The 25929-nt window shown below is 37.3% G+C and overlaps 1 protein-coding gene across 1 annotated transcript in view; it reads left to right on the top strand.

The window, feature by feature from the left end:
- LOC128647573 (catenin alpha-2) overlaps window positions 1-25929 on the top strand; it is an 887157-nt gene that overhangs the window by 611483 nt on the left and 249745 nt on the right. The window contains exons 6-8 of the mRNA XM_053700329.1: window positions 1791-1991; window positions 13402-13553; window positions 21654-21767. Coding sequence (XP_053556304.1) covers window positions 1791-1991; window positions 13402-13553; window positions 21654-21767 — 467 coding nt within the window. The remainder of the gene's footprint in view (window positions 1-1790; window positions 1992-13401; window positions 13554-21653; window positions 21768-25929) is intronic.

Raw genomic sequence — 25929 nt, 5'->3', positions numbered from 1 at the left:
AAGGCAGGGGCGTATTAAGGCATAGGCCAATGAGGCCGGTGCCTAGGGCAGCAGATTTTTAAGGGGCAGCAGAATTTTGAGTCCCTAGGGCCACTCTACTGAACTCAGGGCCGGGTGGCTAAATCAACCAATTACAAATTACTTAAATGGCTGGCTCGGCTATTGATATCCTATGGGATGTTATGTTGGTGCGCATGACGTGGTGACAGTGGAGGCGGAGCTCACTTGCGCAGTCTGGCCTGGACTGAGAGGGAATGCAGTATTCTTCCTGGCTCCACCGCGTGATTGAGACTCACACAGACTACACAGTGCAGTGTGCACTACACTGTGACCACTGGGAAACAGCAGATGCCTTTCTCCCTTCAATACATCTTCATTAGGCATTAAAACACTTAAACGGATTAGTCACTAAATACTTGTACATTTACAGTTTGTCTATCTGTCATACATGCAAAGAATAAGTATTTATTGCTGAATCTATACAACTATGTGACTTAAAACACAACTGAAAATATGTTGTATGCATTTAATACATTCAGAAACAATACAAGTACATACTTTATTATGATTGTATCATGTGACTTTATCCCCTAGGATACAATTCCTAAACCTATCATAACTACTGTTGTATTTTTTAAGTACTTTTAAAGGCCAGTTTTTATATTCATTACATATTTATCCAAGCAGATATTTTGCTTAAATAACTGTCAATCACTAAAAAAGATGTTTAAGGTTGAACATATACCTACTGACAAACTATCATACATTGAAGGATATTTTTTTTCTGATAAAAAAACACTTTAATCATCTGACTTGCAAAATAATGTCTTAAATTATATGTGTGTGTGTGTGACCAGAGTGAATGTAAGCCCTGGTGAACATCTACTTAAAAAGACATTTTTTTAAATTTTTTAAACCTGGGGGGGGGCAGCAGAATTTTGAGTGCCTAGGGCAGCACAAAACCTAAATACACCCCTGCTTTAAGGGCTTAGAAATTAGCATATGAGGCTAGCTAGGTTTAGTTTCAATTTAGAATTCCAAGAGAAAAAAGCTAATTTGTTGATAAAAGTACATTGGAAAGTTGATTCAAATTACAAGTCCTATCTGAATAATGAAAGTTTAAAGGGACAATGAACCCACATTTTTTCTTTCGTGATTCAGATAGAACATGCAAATTTAAGCAACTTTCTAATTTACTCCTATTATCACATTTTCTTCATTCTCATGGTATGTTTATTTGAAAAGCAAGAATGTAAGTTTAGATACCGGCCCATTTTTTGTGAACAACCTGGGTTGTCCTTGCTGATTGGACAGCACCAATAAACAAGTGCTGTCCATTGTTCTGAACCAACAATTTGCTGGCTCCTTAGCATAGATGCCTTCTTTTTCAAATAAAGATAGCAAGAGAGCAAAGAAAAAATGATAATAGAAGTAAATTAGAAAGTTGCTTAAAATTGCATGCTCTATCTGAATCATGAAAGAAAAAATGTGGGTTTAGTTTTATTTTGACTAAACTGTCCCTTTAAGCTATATTAGTAATATAAAAACATTTCATGAAATATAAAATATATATAACACTAGCTGGAGCGAAGATGAATTAAATAAAATGATGGTTCTTTAGCCTGACCTCTTTGTATTAAAAGTAATATAGATAAAGTAACTTGTTTCTGATACTCTCCAGGAAGTAATTTAATACTTGCAGACAATATTATGGTTTTTCTAGTTATTTTTTCCTGTGAATTCACTTGATTTATACATCTAATAGCTTCTTTTTTTTTTTTTTTTTAAAGAAAACCACATACTTGAAGACGTGAATAAGTGTGTGATAGCGCTGCAAGAAGGAGATGTGGATACTTTGGACAGGACTGCGGGAGCTATCAGGGGGCGCGCCGCTAGAGTCATTCACATTATCAATGCAGAAATGGAAAACTACGAAGCTGGAGTTTACACTGAGAAAGTTCTTGAAGCAACCAAGTTACTGTCAGAGACTGGTAAGTAGAAATAAATGGTTTACACTTATATATTGTTGTTAATATTTTCTAGAGAAAAATGAAGATCAACTTATATTTTTTTTTTAAACAGTTGAATTATTAATTTTGCAGTTCAGGAACATAGCCATTGAAAAACATATTGCGTATTGTTTATTCTACCTCCTTTGCTGCATAAGCCCCTGCAAAGATCAAACAATATGTAGCACAATGGTTCTGGATGAAGCAAGGTAAAAGTTCTGGAGAGATACCATCCAGACTCTTGGGGCATTTGTTACTATGTATAATTAAACAATTTGGAGCCCTTTGCAGTTAAGTAGATGAACACATGTAAAAGCATATTTATGCAATATTCATATTCAATAAGAAGTTATACTGTGTATTTACTGTGAATATTTCACATTCCAATGTTCTGCATATAGCATAATATGTTCTAAGTATTTATAAATAGATTTTCCTATACTGTATATATATATATATATATATATATATATATATATATATATACCTATATATAGGTATATATCTAAACCAATATGATCATATATACAGGGAGTGCAGAATTATTAGGCAAATGAGTATTTTGACCACATCATCCTCTTTATGCATGTTGTCTTACTCCAAGCTGTATAGGCTCGAAAGCCTACTACCAATTAAGCATATTAGGTGATGTGCATCTCTGTAATGAGAAGGGGTGTGGTCTAATGACATCAACACCCTATATCAGGTGTGCATAATTATTAGGCAACTTCCTTTCCTTTGGCAAAATGGGTCAAAAGAAGGACTTGACAGGCTCAGAAAAGTAAAAAATAGTGAGATATCTTGCAGAGGGATGCAGCACTTTTAAAATTGCAAAGCTTCTGAAGCGTTTCATTCAAAATAGTCAACAGGGTCGCAAGAAGCGTGTGGAAAAACCAAGGCGCAAAATAACTGCCCATGAACTGAGAAAAGTCAAGCGTGCAGCTGCCAAGATGCCACTTGCTACCAGTTTGGCCATATTTCAGAGCTGCAACATCACTGGAGTGCCCAAAAGCACAAGGTGTGCAATACTCAGAGACATGGCCAAGGTAAGAAAGGCTGAAAGACGACCACCACTGAACAAGACACACAAGCTGAAACGTCAAGACTGGGCCAAGAAATATCTCAAGACTGATTTTTCTAAGGTTTTATGGACTGATGAAATGAGAGTGAGTCTTGATGGGCCAGATGGATGGGCCCGTGGCTGGATTGGTAAAGGGCAGAGAGCTCCAGTCCGACAAAGACGCCAGCAAGGTGGAGGTGGAGTACTGGTTTGGGCTGGTATCATCAAAGATGAGCTTGTGGGGCCTTTTCGGGTTGAGGGTGGAGTCAAGCTCAACTCCCAGTCCTACTGCCAGTTTCTGGAAGACACCTTCTTCAAGCAGTGGTACAGGAAGAAGTCTGCATCCTTCAAGAAAAACATGATTTTCATGCAGGACAATGCTCCATCACATGCGTCCAAGTACTCCACAGCGTGGCTGGCAAGAAAGGGTATAAAAGAAGAAAATCTAATGACATGGCCTCCTTGTTCACCTGATCTGAACCCCATTGAGAACCTGTGGTCCATCATCAAATGTGAGATTTACAAGGAGGGAAAACAGTACACCTCTCTGAACAGTGTCTGGGAGGCTGTGGTTGCTGCTGCACGCAATGTTGATGGTGAACAGATGAAAACATTGACAGAATCCATGGATGGCAGGCTTTTGAGTGTCCTTGCAAAGAAAGGTGGCTATATTGGTCACTGATTTGTTTTTGTTTTGTTTTTGAATGTCAGAAAATGTATATTTGTGAATGTTGAGATGTTATATTGGTTTCACTGGTAAAAATAAATAATTGAAATGGGTATATATTTGTTTTTTGTTAAGTTGCCTGATAATTATGCACAGTAATAGTCACCTGCACACACAGATATCCCCCTAAAATAGCTATAACTAAAAACAAACTAAAAACTACTTCCAAAACTATTCAGCTTTGATATTAATGAGTTTTTTGGGTTCATTGAGAACATGGTTGTTGTTCAATAATAAAATTAATCCTCAAAAATACAACTTGCCTAATAATTCTGCACTCCCTGTATACAGTATATATATATATATATATATATATATATATGTATATATATTATACCAACATACAATCAAATATATGAAGAAATATGTATTTATGAATACATATAACATATTTTTCTATGCAAAGAACATTGGAATGTGAAATATTCATATTTTCATGTCGGGTTAGCACACTTGAGAATATTAAATTGGGTTTATACTTTTTCTGTTCCATTGACTTCCATTGACTTTCTACCTATTTTTGTTAGGGAAGTAGGATAATTCATATATAAAATACAGATATTTATTGAACTGGCCATTGAGGTAAAATGATTTTATTGATATGAAAGTTTTATCTCCATTACTAAATACATGTACTGTACAAGAGACATTTATTAACTTCCTGACTGACAGCAAAGTAATATATGCATTCTAATTTAATGTGTTATAACTATACATATATACAATGTAAGTCTGCATCTATTTCTAAATAGTAAATTATACACTAATACATTTTAATGTTAAAGGAACATTCCAGACAAAATTGAAATCCACATGGATTCATTTCAGTTTTGAATAGAAGCATTTGTGTAATATACATGTATTAGCAAAAATTCTTCTTAAAGAAGCTATAGCTATTTCAAAAGTGTAGTTAAGTATGCAACCTACACTAGCATTTTAAACACAGCACTTGTTAAGAGAGCCTAAGGTTCTTGTACCATCTGGTAATGACTCAATGTGTTAATTGCTGACATGATACAAGCCCCACTGGCACTCTGAGCAGCTGTGATATTTAAAATGCTGGTGCACTGAGAATATCTAGCTATGCTTCAAGCGCACATGCAAAAAAAAAATGTTAACACTGAAACATGATAACTTTTACTAGAAGCATTTTTGCCATTATATGTATATAACAAATCTGTTTCTATCCAAAGATGTAATTTATCTATGTGAATTTAAATTTTGACTGGAACGTCCCTTTAATGACACTTATTTTTGAGCATGTGTTTGAGATGTGCCATTTCCATGTATTAATTCATATCCCTTATTCATAGTGGTTATTCATTGTTAGCTATGAATGAATATCTCAGCACAAATGTTGGATTCATTAATGTATTCTAAATATATGTTCAATGTTTGCTTATAAAAAAAAAAAAATACTTGTATTAAATTCCTATTGAAGGTAAAATTTGAATACTCCTATATCAAGATTTGATTCTCACTGATATCAGTATAAGTCTATGGGAATCAACATTCAAATGTAATATTTGAATCTTAAACTTTGTGAATGTTAACATTCTGTTTTCTGAAGTTAACATTATGAGGGATATTTATCAATCCGTCAACTATGCTGCATTCGCCGGCACCAATACGCTTGGCTAACATCGCCTAACATCGCGGCCGCGGACCTGAATATGTTCTCCTTATTTATCAAAAAAGCTATCAAAAAGCTGCGCACCAAGTTCGGGGCGATGAGCAGGTTAACTAACAGTCATCGATCTCGCTGCTATTCAGCTTTTTCCCAACTTTATTTATATCCTGTCACTAAACGCCGCCACTATACTAAAATGTTTAACTCCTATCCTGCTGCTCCCGGAGCCCTCTGCAACTAAATAAAGTTATTAACCCCTATCCCGCTGCTCCCGGAGCCCACCGCAACTAAATAAAGTTATTAACCCCTATCCCGCCGCTCCTGGAGCCCTCTGCAACTAAATAAATGTATTAACCCCTAAACCTCTGGCCTCCCACATCACTACCACTTACTAAACCTATTAACCCCTAAACCGCCAGCCCCCTACATCACCATAAACTATATTAAGCTATTAACCCCTAAACCTAACAACCAGCTAACTTTACATTAAATCAGCCAATATAATGCAAGCTCAATCCTATTGGCTGATTGGATCAGCCATTAGGATGAAAGCTCAATAGGATTTTTTCCACCTTAATTCCTATTGGCTGATAGAATTCTATCAGCCAATCAGAATGTAAGGGACGCCATCTTGGATGACGTCATTTAAAGGGAAACTTCATTTTTCAGAAGACGTCGGAAGAAGAGGATGCTCCACGCCGGATGTCTTGAAGATGGAGCTGCTCCGTGCCTGATGGATGAAGATAGAAGATGCCGTCTGGATAAAGACTTTTGCCGGCTTGGATGAAGACTTCGGCCCGCTTGGATGAAGACTTCTGCCAGTTCACTGAGGACTTCTGCCGCTTCGTTGAGGATGGATGTCCGGTCTTCGAAAACTGTAAGTGGATCTTCGGGGGTTAGTGTTAGGTTTTTTTAAGGGTTTATTGGGTGGGTTTTAATTTTAGATTAGGGGTTTGGGCTGAAAAAGAGCTAAATGCCCTTTTAAGGGCAATGCCCATCCAAATGCCCTTTTCAGGGCAATGAGGAGCTTAAGTTTTTTAGATAGGTTTTTATTTGGGGGGTTTGGTTGTGTGGGTGGTGGGTTTGACTGTTGGAGGGTATTTATATTTTTATTTACAGGTAAAAGAGCTGATTTCTTTGGGGCAATGCCCCGCAAAAGCCCTTTTAAGGGCCATTGGTAGTTTATTGTAGGCTAGGGTTTTTTTTATTTTGGGGGGGCTTTTTTATTTTCATAGGGCTATTAGATTAGGTGTAATTAGTTTAAATATTTGATCATTTATTTTTTATTTTGTGTAATTTAGTGTTTATTTTTTTGTAACTTAGTGTTTTTTATTTTGTGTAACTTAGTTGTTATTTTTTGTAACTTAGTAATTTTTAATAGTAGATTTAAATAATTTGAGTAGGGTTAGGTTTTTAAATATGTAATATAGTTAATTTAATTGTTAGTTTAATGTAATTTTAGTATAATTTGGTAGGTTAATGAATAGTTTAATATAGTTTAATTTAATGTAATTTTAGTATAATAGTTAGGGTAGATTAATGAATAGTTTAATAAAGTTTAATGTAATTTTAGTATAATAGTTAGGGTAGGTTCATTAGTAGTTTAATATAGTTTAATTTAATTCTAAAGGTAAGTTTAAATTTATTATAAGATAGGGATGAGGTAATTATAATGTAAAGTTAGCGGGTTGTTAGGTTTAGGGGTTAATAGGTTAATTTAGTTTATGGTGATGTGGGGGTTGGCGGTTTAGGAGTTAATAGGTTTAGTAAGTGGTAGTGATGTGGGAGGCCAGGGGTTTAGGGGTTAATACATTTATTTAGTTGTGGAGGGGTCTGGGAGCGGCAGTATAGGGGTTAATAACTTTGGTTGCGGTGGGCTCGGGGAGCGGTGGCATAGGCGTTAATATATTTATATAGTTGCGGTGGGGTCCGGGAGCGGCGGAATAGGGGTTAATAATTTGATTTAGTTGAGGTGGGCTTGGAGAGCGGCGGAATAGGGGTTAATAACATTATGTAGGTGGTGGCGATGTCGGGGCAGCAGATTAGGGGTGTTTAGACTCGGGGCTTATGTTAGGGTGTTAGGTGTAAACGTAACTTTTATTCTACCATAGAAATCAATGGGATATCTGGCAGCATAGAACATAAGCTTTCACTGCTTTCAGACTCCCATTGATTCCTATGGCATCTGCGGCACCCTGGGTGGCGGATTGAAAACCAGGTACGCTGGACCGGAATAGTGGCAAGCGTACCTGTTAGAAGTTTGATAACTTGAAAAAAATAAATTTTGAATGTGGAGCTACACCCAATTGACCACTTCCAAATATATATCAATACCACAGGTCAAAGATATTTTTAATATCAAATGTATATATGGTGAGCAAACTTGTGAGGATACGGCTGGCACTAAAGATGAAATACACGACTTTGCAGGGCTTTACAGACATAGACTTTCATCCTCCCAGAAAGATAACAGTTAACTGGCAATATTCACATCAATACTCATTGGCAATGCGTCTGTAACCAGGCAGGCAAAATACAAGCTGAAGCATTTTTCCTCCCAGATCGTCAACAGTTAATCAACAGATCAAATATCAAAGTTCATTAGCAATTCGTCTGAATCCAGGCAGACAGAATAAAATATAGATACGTTTTCACCCCTCTGTAACTGCTCCACCCGTGTATCAATGCGGTATCTTCAGGTGGGACCAGCCGGCTGTAAGGATTTCCTGACCGCTGCTTCAGCGTAGCCTTTCGGCTGGTGCACTCACCACATTCCAGCCGCACGCCATCTCACTGGGCCACGAGGAAGGAGGGGGCGGTGACGTCACCAATAGCAGATTCAAACTGTTCCGGGATCCGGCATCCAAGCAAGCCAATGAGAAAGGAGGTGTGTTCGGTAGCCAGGGGGTCCGTGTAAAGTGCAAGCCAAATATCTCAAGGCGTCACCATATCTGTGCAGAATAAAAAATGAGCTGTCCTTCTGGTGTAGTGAGAACCAAAATTACAAGAGGTGCGGACAGTTCATAAAAAGCAAAAATTTTATTTAATAGAAAGTTAAAAAATACATGGGAAAAACGAGCATAAATAAGGCAGAGTAGGCTGACACCTAGACTAGCCAGTCTAGGTGTCAGCCTACTCTGCCTTATTTATGCTCGTTTTTTTAACTTTCTATTAAATAAAATGTTTGCTTTTTATGAACTGTCCGCACCTCTTGTAATTTTAACTTGAAAAAAATCTCAGATAGTGCTGAATATGTATTCAGAACATCTGTAATGACGTAAGCATTGATCTGTGTTGGACTGAGACCGGCGGATCGTATGTTATGTCACAAGTTTCAACTTTTGCCAGTCTGTAGGCTTTGATAAATAGGGCGGAATTCCACCGTATTTGCGGTTGACGGCTTGATAAATAGGCCTCTATGCCTTTATAAACATTACAATTCTATAAAAATAAATGTAAAGGAGGACAACTGAGTTACAATTCAAATGTCAACATTTTAAACTTCACCGATCTCTATTCATTAGATGGTTTTAAAAAAGCTAGCTTAAGAACTGAAAAAACAAACTCACTTGCAAAATACATATGAAACTAAGACACTTTAGAATAAAGTTCATATAGAGACAAACCGTTAACAGAATTTACAATTTTTTAATAGTTTCAAAATTGCAAAACAATTTGACCTCAGGATAAAAAATACTTGAACTCTTGAAGTATACCAGTTTGCCACTGCATCAGTATCACACCCCTATTGAATCTAAAGCATTTATTTAGATTAAGGAAAACCTTTAGTGACTGTAAACTATGAATTCCCTTGTATACTGACCTTTGTCCACTCCTGGGTGGATGATCTTTCATGTATCTGCCACTCATTCTCTATAGTAAGACTTTAATACTTTAAACAACCATTCTACTCTCTAAATAAGGATCTAATCTTGTGCAAGATGGATGCAAAATGTTTTTTTTTTCTTATTACAAAAGGGATTTATTCCAATGTGGGAAATTGTCTCATATCAATTTTTGTTGGATTTAAAATACAAAGGTTATTCCAATCCTTTAATAAAAAGCAATTAATTAAGTTTAAAAGATAAGTCTCACATCCTTGACTTTTTGAAAACATTGAGTTGTTTCAGGGGACCATTTACTTGTGTTTTAATATATACAGTATATATATATATATATATATATATATATATATATATATATATATATATATATATATATATATATATATATATATATATTGTGAGTGTTTGCACATGTCCAGTTCACATGCTTCCTAGTTAAATATAAAATTAATACTACAAATGCTACTCAACTCACATTTTTAAATTATGAAACGTGCACACAATAAATATATGTTCAAAAGAATGTTCATTTATGCTTACAGTGAAATGTTTGGAAATTTAGAAAATGTAAATTACCAAAAAATATGAAAATTTGAATTGGACGCACCATTAATTGATATCACTGTGAAAAAATGTCATTAAACTCAGAAGGCAGTCATAAGAGGGACATGAAACCCCACATTTTCTTTCACAATTCAGATATAAAATACAGTTTTAAACAGCATTCCAATTTACTTCTATTATATAATTTGTTTAATTCTTTAAATGTCCTTTGTTAAAGAAATAGCAATGCACATGGGTGAGGCCAATCACACAAGGTTTCTGTGTGCAGCCACCAATCAGCAGCTACTGAGCCTATTTAGATATGCTTTTCAACAAAGGATATCAAGAGAAAGAAGCAAATTAGATAATAGACGTAAATAGGTGAGTTGTTTAAAATTGCATTCTCTTTCTAAATCATGAAAGACAAAAATTTTGGGTTTCATGTCCCTTTAATATTATTGAATCAATTTACTGTCATGTTTTTATTCTGAGTTGGTTGCATGTTTCTGTTTTGAAAGCCCAATTGAAAAGTGAAGTGAAAAGCTTCTTATAGTTCTTCTAAACCAGATGCTCCTATTATATTTTATATGTACTTATATGTAACACTATGTACCAAATTGTTAAACCCTTTCAAATTCACTAACCTGGCGTACTCTTGTAATGCGCTAATAAAAACATACGCCTGGTGAGCCAATCAAACACAATCATATGAATAAACTCCACATTCCTCACCTGCGTCTTCTTCTGCCGAGATGCTGGGGTGTTCTAAGGGGCACAGTAAGGACCTTAACCTCTTCACTCTGGTGAGATTATCGAAGTAGTTTCATCAGTTCTGCTAGGTCTTTTAAAGAGTTTTAGATAGGCAAATTTTATCATGAAAGCTTTTTTATCTAGCTATGCAGGGTTCTGTATGTGCAAGTAAAACACCTACATTACAATTTGATGCTCTAACCCCCCCCCCACACACACACACACACACACACAAAGATTTTGAATAATTTCTCTCCATGCTTGCGAGTTTTTGACCACAAGGTCCTAAGGTCCAAATTTATGAACATGCAAATGGACAAGGGAGTGAGGCTGCACCTGCTGCTAGAATTTAAAAAATCACAACCAATCACTTGTGCAGTCCCACCCCCTGCGCAGGCCCAGATTAAGAAGTCCATGATGTTTCAATTCCACCACCTCTGATATGAAGTTGCACTTAAAGGGACATGAAACTGCTGAGTACAACTATCCATCATGCAATTGTTTTCCTCAAGTGTCTGCAGCTGCGTTAACTGTAACACTTTACAAGCACCCATCTTCACGCTGGGTGCCGCCATATTGAAGCTTATAATTGCTATGTAACTTTTAAACTGGGCAAAACATTGCAAACATGTAACACTTTCACTCTGTATTATGTGAGCTAAACTAATGTACAAGGTAAAGATGTCAAAAAGCCCAGTAACATTACAGATCGGTGAAGGTGCACTGCTTCTGTTACATGATGCAACGCATGCCACAACATGACGGTACCCAGTATTAAATGCAGAGCTTTATCAACTGAATTCAGCAATGAATTAAAATAATAGAATGGCTTTAATGAGAGCTGCAGATACAGGAGAAAAATTTATAACTTGATGAGTAGTGACCTGCTACTGTAGTTGTACCCCCCTGTTTAATGTCCGTTTAAGAAGCATCATCTGAAGACTTGCAGTTGCTGGCTTACACTATTGAGATGGCACCCCACGGGTTTTAGATCTGCATCCTCAGCCTTATAAATGGATCGCTACGTTTTAGATCTGCATCCTCTGCCTTATAAATGGATCGCTACGTTTTAGATCTGCATCCTCGGCCTTAGAAATGGATCGCTACATGTTTAATTCCTTCTTAGGCATTAAAGGGACACAAAACACATTTTTTTTCTTTCATGATTCAGAAAGAAGTAAAATGGAATGTTGTTTAAAATTGTACATTCTATCTGAATGATCAAATCTGCTTCATTCCATTTATATCCTTTGCTCAAGGAACAGCAATGCACTACTGAGAGCTAACTGAACACATTTAATTAGCCAAACACAAGAGAGAAATGTGTGCAGGCACCAACTAGACATGTGCAATTTATTTCGTTCTGAATCAAAATTCGGACGAAATTCGGGTGTTTTGTTACAAATGAATTAGGATTAGCTTAGTTTCTTTACTAGGGTGATTCAGAGATTTGGACATCCGAATCTCAGAATCACCCTAGTAAAGAAACTAAACTAATTTGAATTAATTTGTAACGAAACATCCAAATTAGTTCCGATTCATTCATTTAATTTGAATGGCCAAGGCACGATGGTCTGACTCTCTGGACTAATTACAATTCCTTTGCCGTTCCATATTTATTATACAAAAAAAAAAAGAATAGAGATATATTGCAATTAAATATAGTGAGATAGAACAGTGAAATAATTGCTTTTGTGTTGGTTGAAACCATCCAAATCAACGTAACATAACAAAACAAATTAATCCGAACATAACTAACTTCCGAATGCATTTGAAACAAATGACTTCTATATAACGAATCAATCCGAATGCAACAAAACAAAATAAAAAATACTGAATCGATATGAAATGAAACAACATTTTCAAACGTGCGCATGTCTAGCACCATTCATCAGCTAGCTTCCAATAGTGTAAGATATGTACATGTCATTTTCAAACAATGGACACCAATAGAACAAAGTACATTTGAAAATAGAAGTGAACTTAAAAGTTTCTTAAAATAACATGCTCTATCTGAATCATGCAAATTTAATTTTGACTTGCCTATCACTTTAACAAACAGGAAGAACATATGAAGTAACAGTCCAGCACTAGTGAGTGAGTTCACGCTCAATATGTTCCAATGATAGGTGCACTTCAATAAAACAATTTTATTATGGAAAATCATCCAAGGACATCGTACAGCAGCAGCAACATTTCAGGATTGTGCATGACTAAGGGAAAAATCCTGAAATATTGCTGCTGTTGTACTATGTCTTAGGATGATTTTTCCATAATTAAAGAGTTTTTTGAAGTGCTGCTATCAGTAACACTCAGGAAGGAAAGAACACTGTTTAAGAATAGACTGAATTTTTTAATACTTAAATGTCCCTTTAAAAAATATATTTTAATATAACATAATATTCTTTTATTTGGCTATGTTTTTACCCTGTGTTCATTATGTAATTTATCATAAACAAACCAGAATGTTCTACAAGAAACTCAATAGCTTGTAACGCTGTGTCGATCAGTCATTTCAAAATAAAACAGTTTGCCAAAATGACTTGTATTATCCATCATGCAATAACAGGTACTACTCAAGGCAATTCTTTTTTTTTTTTTCTACTCCTCCAAAAGTGTAAGTGACAGGAAGACCGTTACTACCTGAGAAACATACATTTAGTCAGTATCCCTCCTGCGTGCCGGACGTTCTGTGACAGCAGTCTGTTCAATCACTGTAGTAATCAATGCCAAAATCCCATTGGCACTGAGTGTACCAGTAACTAAGAAATGTATGAAAATATAAATGGAAAAGCACCAGGCTAAATATTTTTTTTTTTGTTCCTTTTTTTGTGAAGTTATGCCCCGTTTTGCTGAACAAGTTGAAGTCGCAATTGAAGCACTCAGCACAAATATACCACAGCCGTTTGAGGAGAATGAATTTATTGATGCTTCCCGTTTGGTTTACGATGGCGTGAGGGATATCAGGAAAGCAGTGCTAATGATAAGGGTAAGTGAAAGAAATGAGATACTGGCTATTTATGTATTAAGATGAACCATAAAAAGAAAAATAAGAGTATACTGTAAAATTGGTTTCCATTGCATGTGTTTGCAATGACTTATTATACCACCTGCAGAGTTTAAAATGTTGTTAAATGGCTCATTTAGGTATATTTTTGTAAATGAATATATCTTGCTAATTGAAACCACAACCCAATGAAATGGTCTGAGCTTGCATGGAGAGCAAACATTATTTACAGAAAATCCTTCTTATCTCCATGTACATAGTGAGTGCCTCTGTGTCCAACTCCCCACTATGAGTGTGATTACTTCTAAACTATTCTGTTTACATAGTTTTTTTATAACCATTACTTACGTATTGATATTTTCAGTATAGGTAGATATACAATAGGTAAAAAACCTATTTCCAATGACAAAAACAGGATAAAGGAGCTAGCTGTAAACAATTAAATACCCTCTAGTTGTTAAAGTGTATAATTGGGACCACATTAAAGGATAGAAGAAAACAAATCAGTTCATTGCCCCCATAAGTTCCTCCATGCATAGGGAAAACTGCAAATGCACAATCATTCCCATTTTTTTCCCTATCATTATATAGAAATTAAAGAATAATTTCACAAGCCTATAGACAATTTCAAATACATGTACTTTTTTGTTAGATTTACATATGTATATAAATATAGAGCAGATTCCAATATCTCTGCAGATTTCTATTCTGCAAGTTTTCGGCTGAAAAAGAAAAGTTTTCATTCTGACAACATGGATTAGATTTATCATATGTCGAGCAGACAGGATTCGCAATAGCAAACCATGTACGCTCGATATCGCTAAATGCTGTCCGCATTTAATATTGCACATGCATTTCTAGTGAAATGTTTGCGCAATGCCTCCCCCTATTCACTGGCGGCCAATCGGCTGATAGCAGGAGATATCAATCAGCTGATTGTATCATATCGAGATTATTTCAATCCAACACCTAAAAGGTGGCGGGCAAGTTAAGGAGTCGCGGTCCTGCTATCAAAGATATATATATATGTGACAGACCCTTCTGTCAGGACTGAAAGAGTTAACTGTGTTTAGCTTTAAGAATCTAATTTCTAAAGACAGGTTTTCTGGCCTCAGCTATTGTGTGCTATAATTACATTTAAGTAATAAACAGGCCATTGTTTAATCACCCTCAGAGAACAGACGCTAGGTGATAAGACAAGCCAAATGTGTTTAAGTTGTTATCTGCCTAAGTAAAGTATTTAAGTAATATAATTCTATTGTATCATGTCAAGGGCGCTTCTCCCTTTTATCTAATGTACAACATTCTTTCAACCCCCATCTGAGGGGGGGGTCAAAAACCTGTATAAATCTGTGTGCTGCCTTCAAATAATGTTGTCATTCTGTTTTAAACCTGAAACTGGCTGGGTTGTGAATTGCTGATTGTCTATGCAGGACATTGTTCATCTGGGGTTAACCCTTGGTACACAGTTGGTACCGTAACATTGGTGGCAAGCGACGGGAGAATCCTTATCGCCCAGAAGAGCAACTACACAAGCCAGTAACCTCAGGAAGAGGGGGATTATTACAATACTGACTAAGATGGAAAGAGTACCAGGGACAGAAGGAACCAATGGGCCCAGCATATCAGACAGAACCCCTGAAGAAGCAAGCTTTGATCGGGCGGTTAAAATAAGACTGGCATATTATGGCCCCAACCCATCTGCCGAAATTATCGACCGGGTCATAGCAGCTGTGGAGGCCAACCTACTTCGCCAAAGCGGCGCTGCAGCAGCCCAAGTCACAGCAACCCCAGTGGAAAAGGGAAAAGTAAATGTTGCAGCTTTTAAAAACTTCCTGGAAACAGAAGGAGAGATTGATGGGTACCTTGCGGATTTTGAGAGGCAATGTGCACTACACAAGGTACCCGCAGAGGACTGGGTCACGATATTATCCGGAAAATTATCCGGCCGGGCCAGTGAGGCTTTTCGGGCCATTCCAGATGAGGAAGTCGGGGATTATAATACTGTAAAAGAGGCTCTGCTCTCCAGGTATGCGGTTACACCGGAGGCATACCGGAGGCGGTTCAGAGACACTGTTAAATTGGCTGGTGATTCCTACCTTGAGTGGGCATGTAAGGTGCACCGCACAGCAGCTCACTGGATAGCGGGGTGCCAAGCCGTATCTGGGGAAGAGGTGCTGCAGCTATTCCTGTTGGAACATTGCTTCGACAAGTTACCCGCAGGAGTTCGAGAGTGGGTTCGGGACCGTAAACCCTCCACCCTGCATGAAGCGGCTCGCTTGGCAGATGAGTATACGGATGCCCGCAAACTGGACACTGCTACCACTAAGCCCCCTGCCAGAGTGGAGTACAGACCCCCAGTCACCCCAGCACCTGCCAGTTACCAACCCCCAGCACACCGCTATACCACACGGTCTCGGGCCACGAACTACCCTCAGAGAGCCTGGTTCAATTCGCGGGGCTACTCACAACCTATTCGGTGCTTTGGATGTAAGCAACTAGGGCACAAAAGACCAGAGTGTCCCCTAAACGCAGCGAACCAAGCACAGTCCTGGAGAAGACCCGCTAGCGGAATCCCACGTAATCCTCAGCCTGCGGCCCGCTATGTAGAGGCGCAAGAATGCTGGGGCATCCTACATGAGGCAGACCTTGTGCAAGCTGCCCACCGGAATAACCGGCAACTGGTTAAAGTGAATGGGAAGGAGGTCAGTGGTCTACGGGATACTGGTGCTACCATGACCTTGCTTCGAAAGAACTTGGTGTCTGAGAAACAGCACACAGGAGACACTGTGGCTGTGAGGGTAGCAGGGGGCACTGTGTTCCGCCTGCCTGTTGCCAGGGTGCATTTGGATTGGGGAGGGGGCGCTAGACCTGTGAATGTGGGGGTCATGAAGGATTTACCAGCTGATGTTCTCCTTGGAAATACCTTGGTCCCCCTTGTTTCTGCCTATGCTCCCATGGGTCCCGCTGATGTTAACCCTGTGACTACCCGTGCTCAGATCCGTGCAGCAGAGACTGACCCCCCTGCTGCTAAGCCCCAGGACGCTGAGCTCAGTAAATCTCTATCCGCTATTGATATGTGGGAGTCACGTTACAATGCGCTGATGAAGGAGAAGAGTCACGTAGAGGATAAAATGGTCACGTTAAATAATCATGTAACAGTGCTAGCGGGAGAGAAGAGGAGTGCAGAGGAAAAAGCACGTTTAGAACAGGAATCTCTGCTAGACAAGCTGCACCGACAGACTGCAGAAAACACCAGCTTGAGAGTGGAACATGAAACATTAAGGACAAACTTAGTGACACTGGAGGAGAAGCTGACACTGGCTCATAGGGAGGTGCAGCAACTCAAGGGCACCCTATGTCAGTATGAAGGGATTGTGGATACCTATAAAGAGCAGGTACAAAAACCACGTAAAGAAGCCGATGATATTTTGAAGGACTGTTTAGCCCTAGTCGGGGCACTGAAGAGGTTGAACCCTTATTTATACAGACAGGGATTCTCTCTCATAACGGGAATACAGATGGATTGTCCCAGCAAACTGACATGCCTACCACCTCCTAGTCCGGTCATCCCCAGGTTGACCCGCAAAAGGGTCAAGCCAGGTCTGCCGGAGTGTTCCACAAGGGGGGAGCTATGTGACAGACCCTTCTGTCAGGACTGAAAGAGTTAACTGTGTTTAGCTTTAAGAATCTAATTTCTAAAGACAGGTTTTCTGGCCTCAGCTATTGTGTGCTATAATTACATTTAAGTAATAAACAGGCCATTGTTTAATCACCCTCAGAGAACAGACGCTAGGTGATAAGACAAGCCAAATGTGTTTAAGTTGTTATCTGCCTAAGTAAAGTATTTAAGTAATATAATTCTATTGTATCATGTCAAGGGCGCTTCTCCCTTTTATCTAATGTACAACATTCTTTCAACCCCCATCTGAGGGGGGGGTCAAAAACCTGTATAAATCTGTGTGCTGCCTTCAAATAATGTTGTCATTCTGTTTTAAACCTGAAACTGGCTGGGTTGTGAATTGCTGATTGTCTATGCAGGACATTGTTCATCTGGGGTTAACCCTTGGTACACAGTTGGTACCGTAACAATATATATGACCGCTGCTTCTTAACTTCCGTTTCAGGCGAGCCCGAGCGATGGGCCTCCAAAGCAGCATCTGCTGCCTAATAACTAGACCCCCATACCTGTATCCCCATCATACCTATATATAAATAGCATTTGTATTGTTCACCAATGATCAGGATGAATTTGGATTGCAATGGGTTAATCCCACACTTGTAGATGAGTATTTCCCTTACACACTGTACAAAAGGGTTAATTCAGGTTTGAAACAGCCATTGCATATTAGTTTTGCTTGAAATTCCCAGTTTTGAACCTGTTAACAAGTACGTAACAACCGAAAACAAGTTCTCAGAAACTTTTAAAACTCATTCACAGCTGTGAGCTTTTAGCAGCCAAATACAATTTGGATTGTGAATTTTTAAAAAAACAAGCTTCCCACATTGTCTGGAACTGAAACCAAGTTATCAGGAGCCAATATTAGAAAGATGATGATTGAGGCCTATGAATTTCACCCGTGTGAAGGGTCTGGAAGAGCTGATGATGTCACACATAATATGGAATAATTTAATAACAAAATTAATAATATTATCACATTGTCTTTGTTAACCTTTGCTGAAAAAGCAGAAAAGTATGATCAGAAGTGTGCACGTGCCTGTAGCACTATAAGACAGCAATGTTATACATTAGCAAGAACACTAGGTGGCAGCACTACTTCCTGTCATGTAGTGCTTCAGGCATGTGCACACCGCTACCTATCTAGATATCTCTTCAACAAAGAAAAAAATGAAAATGATGCAAATTTGATCACAGAATCAAATTGGAACTTTTTAAAAGAAATCATCTGCTCTGAATCATGAAAGAAAAAATTGGGTTCTATGTCCCTTTAAAATAACAAAACAGAAATGCAAATTCTTAACAAAACGCAGATTTGCTAAAGTGTTTTTAAAGTGTTCACAATTGTTGTGTTTGAACTACTTAGCATAACTATCTATGCTAATGTCAGGAATCGCCACTGGCGATCAGCTAGAAAAGATAGGTGAAATGAGGCACAATGAATCCCGAACATGATCTTGTATGTATAGCGAGACACCTCTGCAGCATAGTGAGCATCTATAAATGCTGTTAATGTGTACATCTATTTCACAGCTGTTGTAAAACAAATAATATATATATATGTATATGTATACAGTATATTAACCCCTTAAGGACCAAGGCCATTTTTCAATTTCTTTCCCTTAAGGACCAGGGCTATTTTTACATTTCTGTGGTGTTTGTGTTTAGCTGTAATTTTCTTCTTACTCATTTATTGTACCCACACATATTATATACCGTTTTTCTCGCCATTAAATGGACTTTCTAAAGATACCATTATTTTCATCATATCTTATAATTTACTATAAATTTTTTTATAAAATATGAGGAAAAAATGGAAAAAAACACACTTTTTCTAACTTTGGCCCCCAAAATCTGTTACACATCTACAACCACCAAAAAACACCCATGGTAAATAGTTTCTAAATTTTGTCCTGAGTTTAGAAATACCCAATGTTTACATGATCTTTGCTTTTTTTGCAAGTTATAGGGCAATAAGTACAAGTAGCACTTGGCTATTTCCAAACCAATTTTTTTCAAAATTAGCGCTAGTTATATTGGAACACTGATATCTTTCAGGAATCCTTGAATATCCCTTGACGTGTATATATTTTTTTTTAGAAGACATCCCAAAGTATTGATCTAGGCCCATTTTGGTATATTTCAAGCCACCATTTCACTGCCAAATGTGATCAAATAAAAAAAATTGTTCACTTTTTCACAAATTTTTTCACAAACTTTAGGTTTGTCACTGAAATTATTTACAAACAACTTGTGCAATTATGGCATATATGGTTGTAAATGCTTCTCTGGGATCCTCTTTGTTCAGAAATAACAGACATATATGGCTTTGGCGTTGCTTTTTGGTAATTAGAAGGCCGCTAAATACCTCTGCGCATTACACATGTATTATGCCCAGCAGTGAAGGGGTTAATTAGGGAGCATGTAGGGAACTTCTAGGGTTAATTTTAGCTTTAGTGTAGTGTAGTAGACAACCTCAAGTATTGATCAAGGCCCATCTTGGTATATTTCATGCCACCATTTCACCGCCAAATGCCATCAAATTAAAAAAATCGTAACATTTTTCACAATTTTAGGTTTCTCACTGAAATTATTTACTAACAGCTTGTGCAATTATGGCACACATGGTTGTAAATGCTTCTCTGGGATCCCATTTGTTCAGAAATAGCAGACATATATGGCTTTGGAGTTTCTTTTTGGTAATTACAAGGCGGCAAAATGCCGCTGCGCATCACACGTGTATTTTGTCTAGCAGTGAAGGGGTTAATTAGGTAGCTTGTAGGGAGCTTGCAGGGTTAATTTTAGCTTTAGTGTAGAGATCAGCCTCCCACCTGACACATCCCACCCCTGATCTCTCCCAAACAGTTCTCTTCCCTCCCTCACCCCAAAATTGTCCCCGCCATCTTAAGTACTGGCAGAAAGTCTGCCAGTACTAAAATAAAAGCTCTCTTTTAATTTTTTTAAAAATTTTCCCAGCATATTTACATATGCTGCTGTGTTGGAGCCCCCCATAGCACCCAACCTCCCTGAGCCCCCCCACACAGCTCTCTAATCTCCCCCCTCTCACTATTTGGTGCCATTTTGGGTACTGGCAGCTGTCTGCCAGTACCCACTTTTCAAACTTTAGTGCACTTTTTTTTAATATTTTTTTTTCTGTAGTGTAGCTGGCCCCCCCTCAATACCCCCCACCCCCCTCTCCCAGATCCTTTTTATAAATAGAAATTTAGCCCTCATCACCCGCTCCCACCACAGATCACCTCCCGCTCCCACCACAACCGGACCGTTTATGTGGCATGCTTTGTTAAGATCGGGGGCGCGCAGGCGCGCGCACATGCGCGCGCACGCACCCACGCCCCCGTGCACGCGCCCGCACGCACCGGTACTAATTCCGGGACCAAGATTCCCAGCGATGGGCCACCTCCTCCCTGTAACTGCTCCCACCCACCAACGATCGGCACCATCGCTGGCCGATGCAGAGAGGGCCACAGAGTGGCCCTCTCTGCATCGGTGTGCCAGAAAAGGTATTGCCATGATGCCTCAATATCGAGGCATCACGGCAATACCTTGAAAGCGGCTGGAAGCGATCAGGATTGCTTCCAGCCGCTTTAAACACTTAGGTCGTACAGGGTACGTCGCTGGTCTTTAAAGACCAGGTTGTGTGCGACGTACCCTGTACGACTCGTGTCGTTAAGGGGTTAACTGACACAACCCTAAAGTCTGCCATGATCAGAATACAGTGATCAATATTACACCTATCAGACTAAAATGAGTTGCAGTAGAAACCTTTTACCAGTACTTCCTTCCTACAGAAACGTTAAAGGGATAGTCTAAACCAGAATTTTTATTGTTTAAAAAGATAGATAATCCCTTTATTACTCATTCCCCAGTTTTGCATAACCAGCACTGTTATATTAATACACTTTTTTACCTCTGTGATTACCTTGTAGCTAAGCCTCTGCAGACTGCCCCCTTATTTTAGTTCTTTTGACAGACTTGCATTTTAGCCAATCAGTGCTGACTCCTATGTAACTCCACGGGCATGAGCACAATATTATCGATATGGCACACATGAACCAGCACCCTCTAGTTGCGAAAAACTATCAAATGCATTCAGATAAGAGGCGTTCTTTAAGGGCTAAGAAATTAGCATTTGAGCCTACCTAGGTTTAGCTTTCAACTAAGAATAGCAAGAGTACAAAGCAACATTGATGACAATAGTAAATTGGAAAGTTGTTTAAAATTGCATACCCTATCTGAATCATTAAAGTTTATTTTTGACTAGACTGTCCCTTTAATTATAAATGTGTACATACTTGTCTTCAAGAGGAGATGTAATACCACAACTTAATGTTATGAGATATCCTTATCTGCTTTAATCCTCTCATCTTGTTTTCATTATCCAGACTCCCGAAGAGCTGGAGGATGATTCAGACTTTGAGCAAGAAGATTATGATGTTAGAAGCCGCACAAGTGTACAGACCGAGGATGACCAACTAATTGCTGGACAAAGTGCACGAGTAAGTCTGTTTGGGAATTGTGAATTGTAGCCCAACCAACTTCATTAAAATTCTATATATATTTTAACCCCTTAATGACCACAATGTACCCTGTATGTCACTGGTCGTTAAGGGTTTTTTTTTAGGACATAATAGCACAAGTCTAGCAAGAACACGCTATTATGCCCTCCCTCCAGCAGGCTTTGTGAAATAGAGCAGTCTCAACGCTGGTGGCAAGACCGCGCTATAAAACAATCAAGTCCCAAAAAAAGGCCAGTGACATACAGGGTACGTTGCTGGTCCTTAAGGGGTTAAAAAAATAATAATAAATGATATTTAAGAAGTTAGAATTTATATCGTGAAATGATGTATGTTTGCATGGATTTGTATGATTATTTTTCCAAAGCCAGATTACAATTATTTATAAAAAAGTAAATACTTTACTTTAAGGATTTAAAGGGCCCGTAAACGTACCAAATAATGTTACATAATTCTGCACATAGTGCAGAATTATATAACATTAACTTAGTGCTAGCTGTATAAAACAAAGGGCTGCAAAGATATAGCGCCAAAGTACACTTAGCGCCAAAGTAGAGCCACAATCTATAACATACCTCAATAAAGCTGTATAGGGGAATTTTTTGAGCTCACCTTAGGCACCCAGGTGCCGTATGAGAGATAATTCCTACCACCAAGGAGTGATACGTCTAGCAGACCACACATACATGTGGACAGCCCTAATATTAGGACAGACTTGTCATTAAAAATATGTACCTATAGTATTAGCACCAGTATACTGGCACCTCACATGATAACTGATCTATGTCCCATACCACTTGAGGGTTTATACCTGGATCTCATTTCCCTAGTCAGTGTTTTAGCACGAGTAGTGGCCTGTGTGGGAGACTATTGTCACATTTTACCCTCATTGTACCGGGCATCGTACTCCTTGTCCCATTTTCTATCGGAGCAGCGCTACTATCTGTATACCCTGGGGGCTTCTCACGTTACAGTGTTTTTAATTGTGTGTATCTACATATCTCGTTTTTAATGTGAAATAAAAGTTACGTTTTATAAGTTTCTATGCAGACAGTATGTTCTGCATGGGTCTTTTCTATCCATTGTCACGTATAGACATACACTAATGGATAGCAGTGTAGGCATACACTGCTATCCATGTACATTTCTTTTTCAGTCCTGTACTGAATTTGTTTCGTATATGCGGGCATTGGTCTCCATTTGTCATCCACATATAAAATTGCACCAGATCCAATCGGGATTATTGAAATTCACCACAATTTAGGTGGTTAAGTGATTTAGTAGCAGCGGTCTTAAAACCGCAGCTACTTAATTAGCCTTTTAGGCTCGCCTTTAGCAAGTCTGAGATGCTGTACTTCCAAAACTGATTTTAAAGCTTAAAGGGTCAGTAAACACAAAAAAAGTTATTGTTTTAAAAAAATAGATAATCCCTTTATTTACCATGCCCCAGTTTTGCGTAACCAACATTGTTATATTAATATACTTTTTACTTCTGTGATTACCTTGTATTTAAGCTTTTGCAGACTGCATCCTTATATCAGACTTTTTTTCAGACTTGCATTTCAGGCAATTAGTGCTGACTCTTAAATTACTCCATGGGCGTGAGCACAGTGTTATCTATATAACATACATGCACTAAGAGGTGGCCTTCAAAGGATTAAAAATTTGCATATGAGCCTACCTAGGCTTAAAGGGACATGAAACCCAAAAATTTTCTTTCATGATTCAGATAGAGAATACAATTTTTAACAACTTTCTAATTTACTTCTATTATTTAATTTGTTTTATTCTCTTGGTATCAATTGCTGAAGGAGCAGCAATGCACTACTGGTTTCTAACTAAACACATGGGTGAGCCAATGACAATCAGTATATATATGCAGCAACCAATCAGCAGCTAGAACCTAGATTGTCTGCTGCTCCTGAGATTTCATAGATAAACCTTTTAGCAAAAAATATCAAGAGAAGGAAGCAAATTAAATAATAGAAGTAAATTGGAAAGTAGTTTAAAATCGTAATCTTTATCTGAAACATGAAAGAAAATGTTTGGGTTTCTTGTCCCTTTACCTTTCAATTAATAAAGACAAAAGAACAAAGCAAATTTGATGATAAAAGTAAATTGGAATGTTGTTTAAAATGGCATGCTCATTCTGAATCATGAAAGTTTAATTACTGCCCCTTTAATAAATGAAGCCCATAGTGTGTATGTATCAAATATTTCTATGCACCGATATTGGCACAGAGAGAGTATACTGTACTGCAATTTAAGTAAACCTCGATAAAAGCCTGCATTGTATTGAATCCACCCATAATCCAAGCATAACATTCTTTTTCTGTCTATTTGCCCTATTCAATATGCTAATTGTTTCATATAGGGTTTTGAAAATGAAAAATGTGGAATTAAATATGATCATTGCTAAGATAAATGCTCTTATTATAAGTATAAGCATAGCATGATTCAAGGTAACGGTATTAAAAGAAACAAAACAGATTCACTGAAAGCAAAAAAATATATACTCATTTGTATATCCACATTAGATTATAAATAAACTGCAAACAGAAAAATAAGATTAAATTTTTCAGTTTGTCTTGAACACAAATTGAAATGTAGTTACGTATAAAAAACCACACACATACAAATTCTCACACACACAATGACATAACTAGATACATCAGTAAATCCAATGTTATTGCAACTAGGTTCAAAAAATATTGCTTGTTTTCTGAATTTAATAATTTGTGCATAATAAAAGGACACTCTAGAAATTCCTGTTCACCACCTCTGAGGTCACAAAGTCCATAGAAAAATACAGGAGACTAGTGTCTCTTACAGATTGCGTATTACAAGTTGAAAGTAAATGCAAACGCGTGAGCACAATCGTGATTTATGCTAGAATGATTACCGTGTCCAAATAGAGAAACAAAATAGTGTCACAAAAAACATCAATAATATAGTACAAGTTACAATCATACTAACACTATCTAATATAATATTAATAAATATTATTGCACAAAAAAGATATAAGGGTTCAAATGTGTGTGCATTGGAGCCCTTTGCAGTAAAAAAGATGAAAACATGTAAAATCATATTTATGCAATATTCATATTTCATAAACTGTTAAATGCATTCAGATAAGAGGCAGCTTTCAAGGGCTTAAAAATTAGCAAATAAGCCTACCTAGATTTAGCTTTCAACAAAGATTACCAAGAGTACAAAGCAAATTTGATGATAATGGTAAATTGGAAAGTTGTTGAAAATTGCATGCCCTATCTGAATCATAAAAGTTTAATTTTGACTTGACTGTCCCTTTAAATAGATATTCATATATATACACACACATATATATATATATATATATATATATATATATATATTTATTTATATAAATATTGTACCAAAATACCATTATATATATAATAAACAATGACGAACTTGCAAATATTCCTATTGGAGTGCGCTTTTCTTACTGATTATATTCCTTTTTGCTGCACCCCGGTTCGCTAACATCTTAAGTCTGGAGTGCGATCTGTTTGGATGTTATATATATATATATATATATATATATATATATATATATATATATATATGTTTATATTTTTATTTATATAAATATATATTTATTTCTGAATTAAAACAACATATCATTAATCAATGAATATTTTATTGCCTGGTTAGCGCACTTGAGAATATGCAATCGAGTTTGCGTGCGAGTATGGTGGTAGTTTTTTCCCCACACTTTCTTTGCTTATTATTAATAACAAATTTTTTATCCTTTGTCAGTATTACAGGTATCAAATTAGAAAAAGGTTTAGGGACCAGACTTTGAATAATAAAGTTATGCTAATGATAACAATTACATGTGATAACACGTGTTTGAAAAAATATATGATTAACAAATACATTTTAAAAAATACATACATGCTTAAATAAATAAAATAAAAAGATGAAGGTCATTAGAGAGACAAATTCTCATGTGTGGAATTCTTGCTTTATATGTTTTAAAGAGACATAACATTTATGATTTAGATCAAACAATTTTAAACAACTTTCCAATTTACTTCAATTATTTAAAGGGACAGTTAAACACCAGACTTTTTGTTGTTTAAAAAGATAGATAATCCCTTTATTACATATTCCCCAGTTT

The sequence above is a fragment of the Bombina bombina genome, chromosome 2, assembly GCF_027579735.1.
Source record: "Bombina bombina isolate aBomBom1 chromosome 2, aBomBom1.pri, whole genome shotgun sequence".
In the NCBI taxonomy this organism is placed as follows: Eukaryota; Metazoa; Chordata; class Amphibia; order Anura; family Bombinatoridae; genus Bombina; species Bombina bombina.
This window is presented reverse-complemented; position numbering and strand designations above follow the sequence as displayed.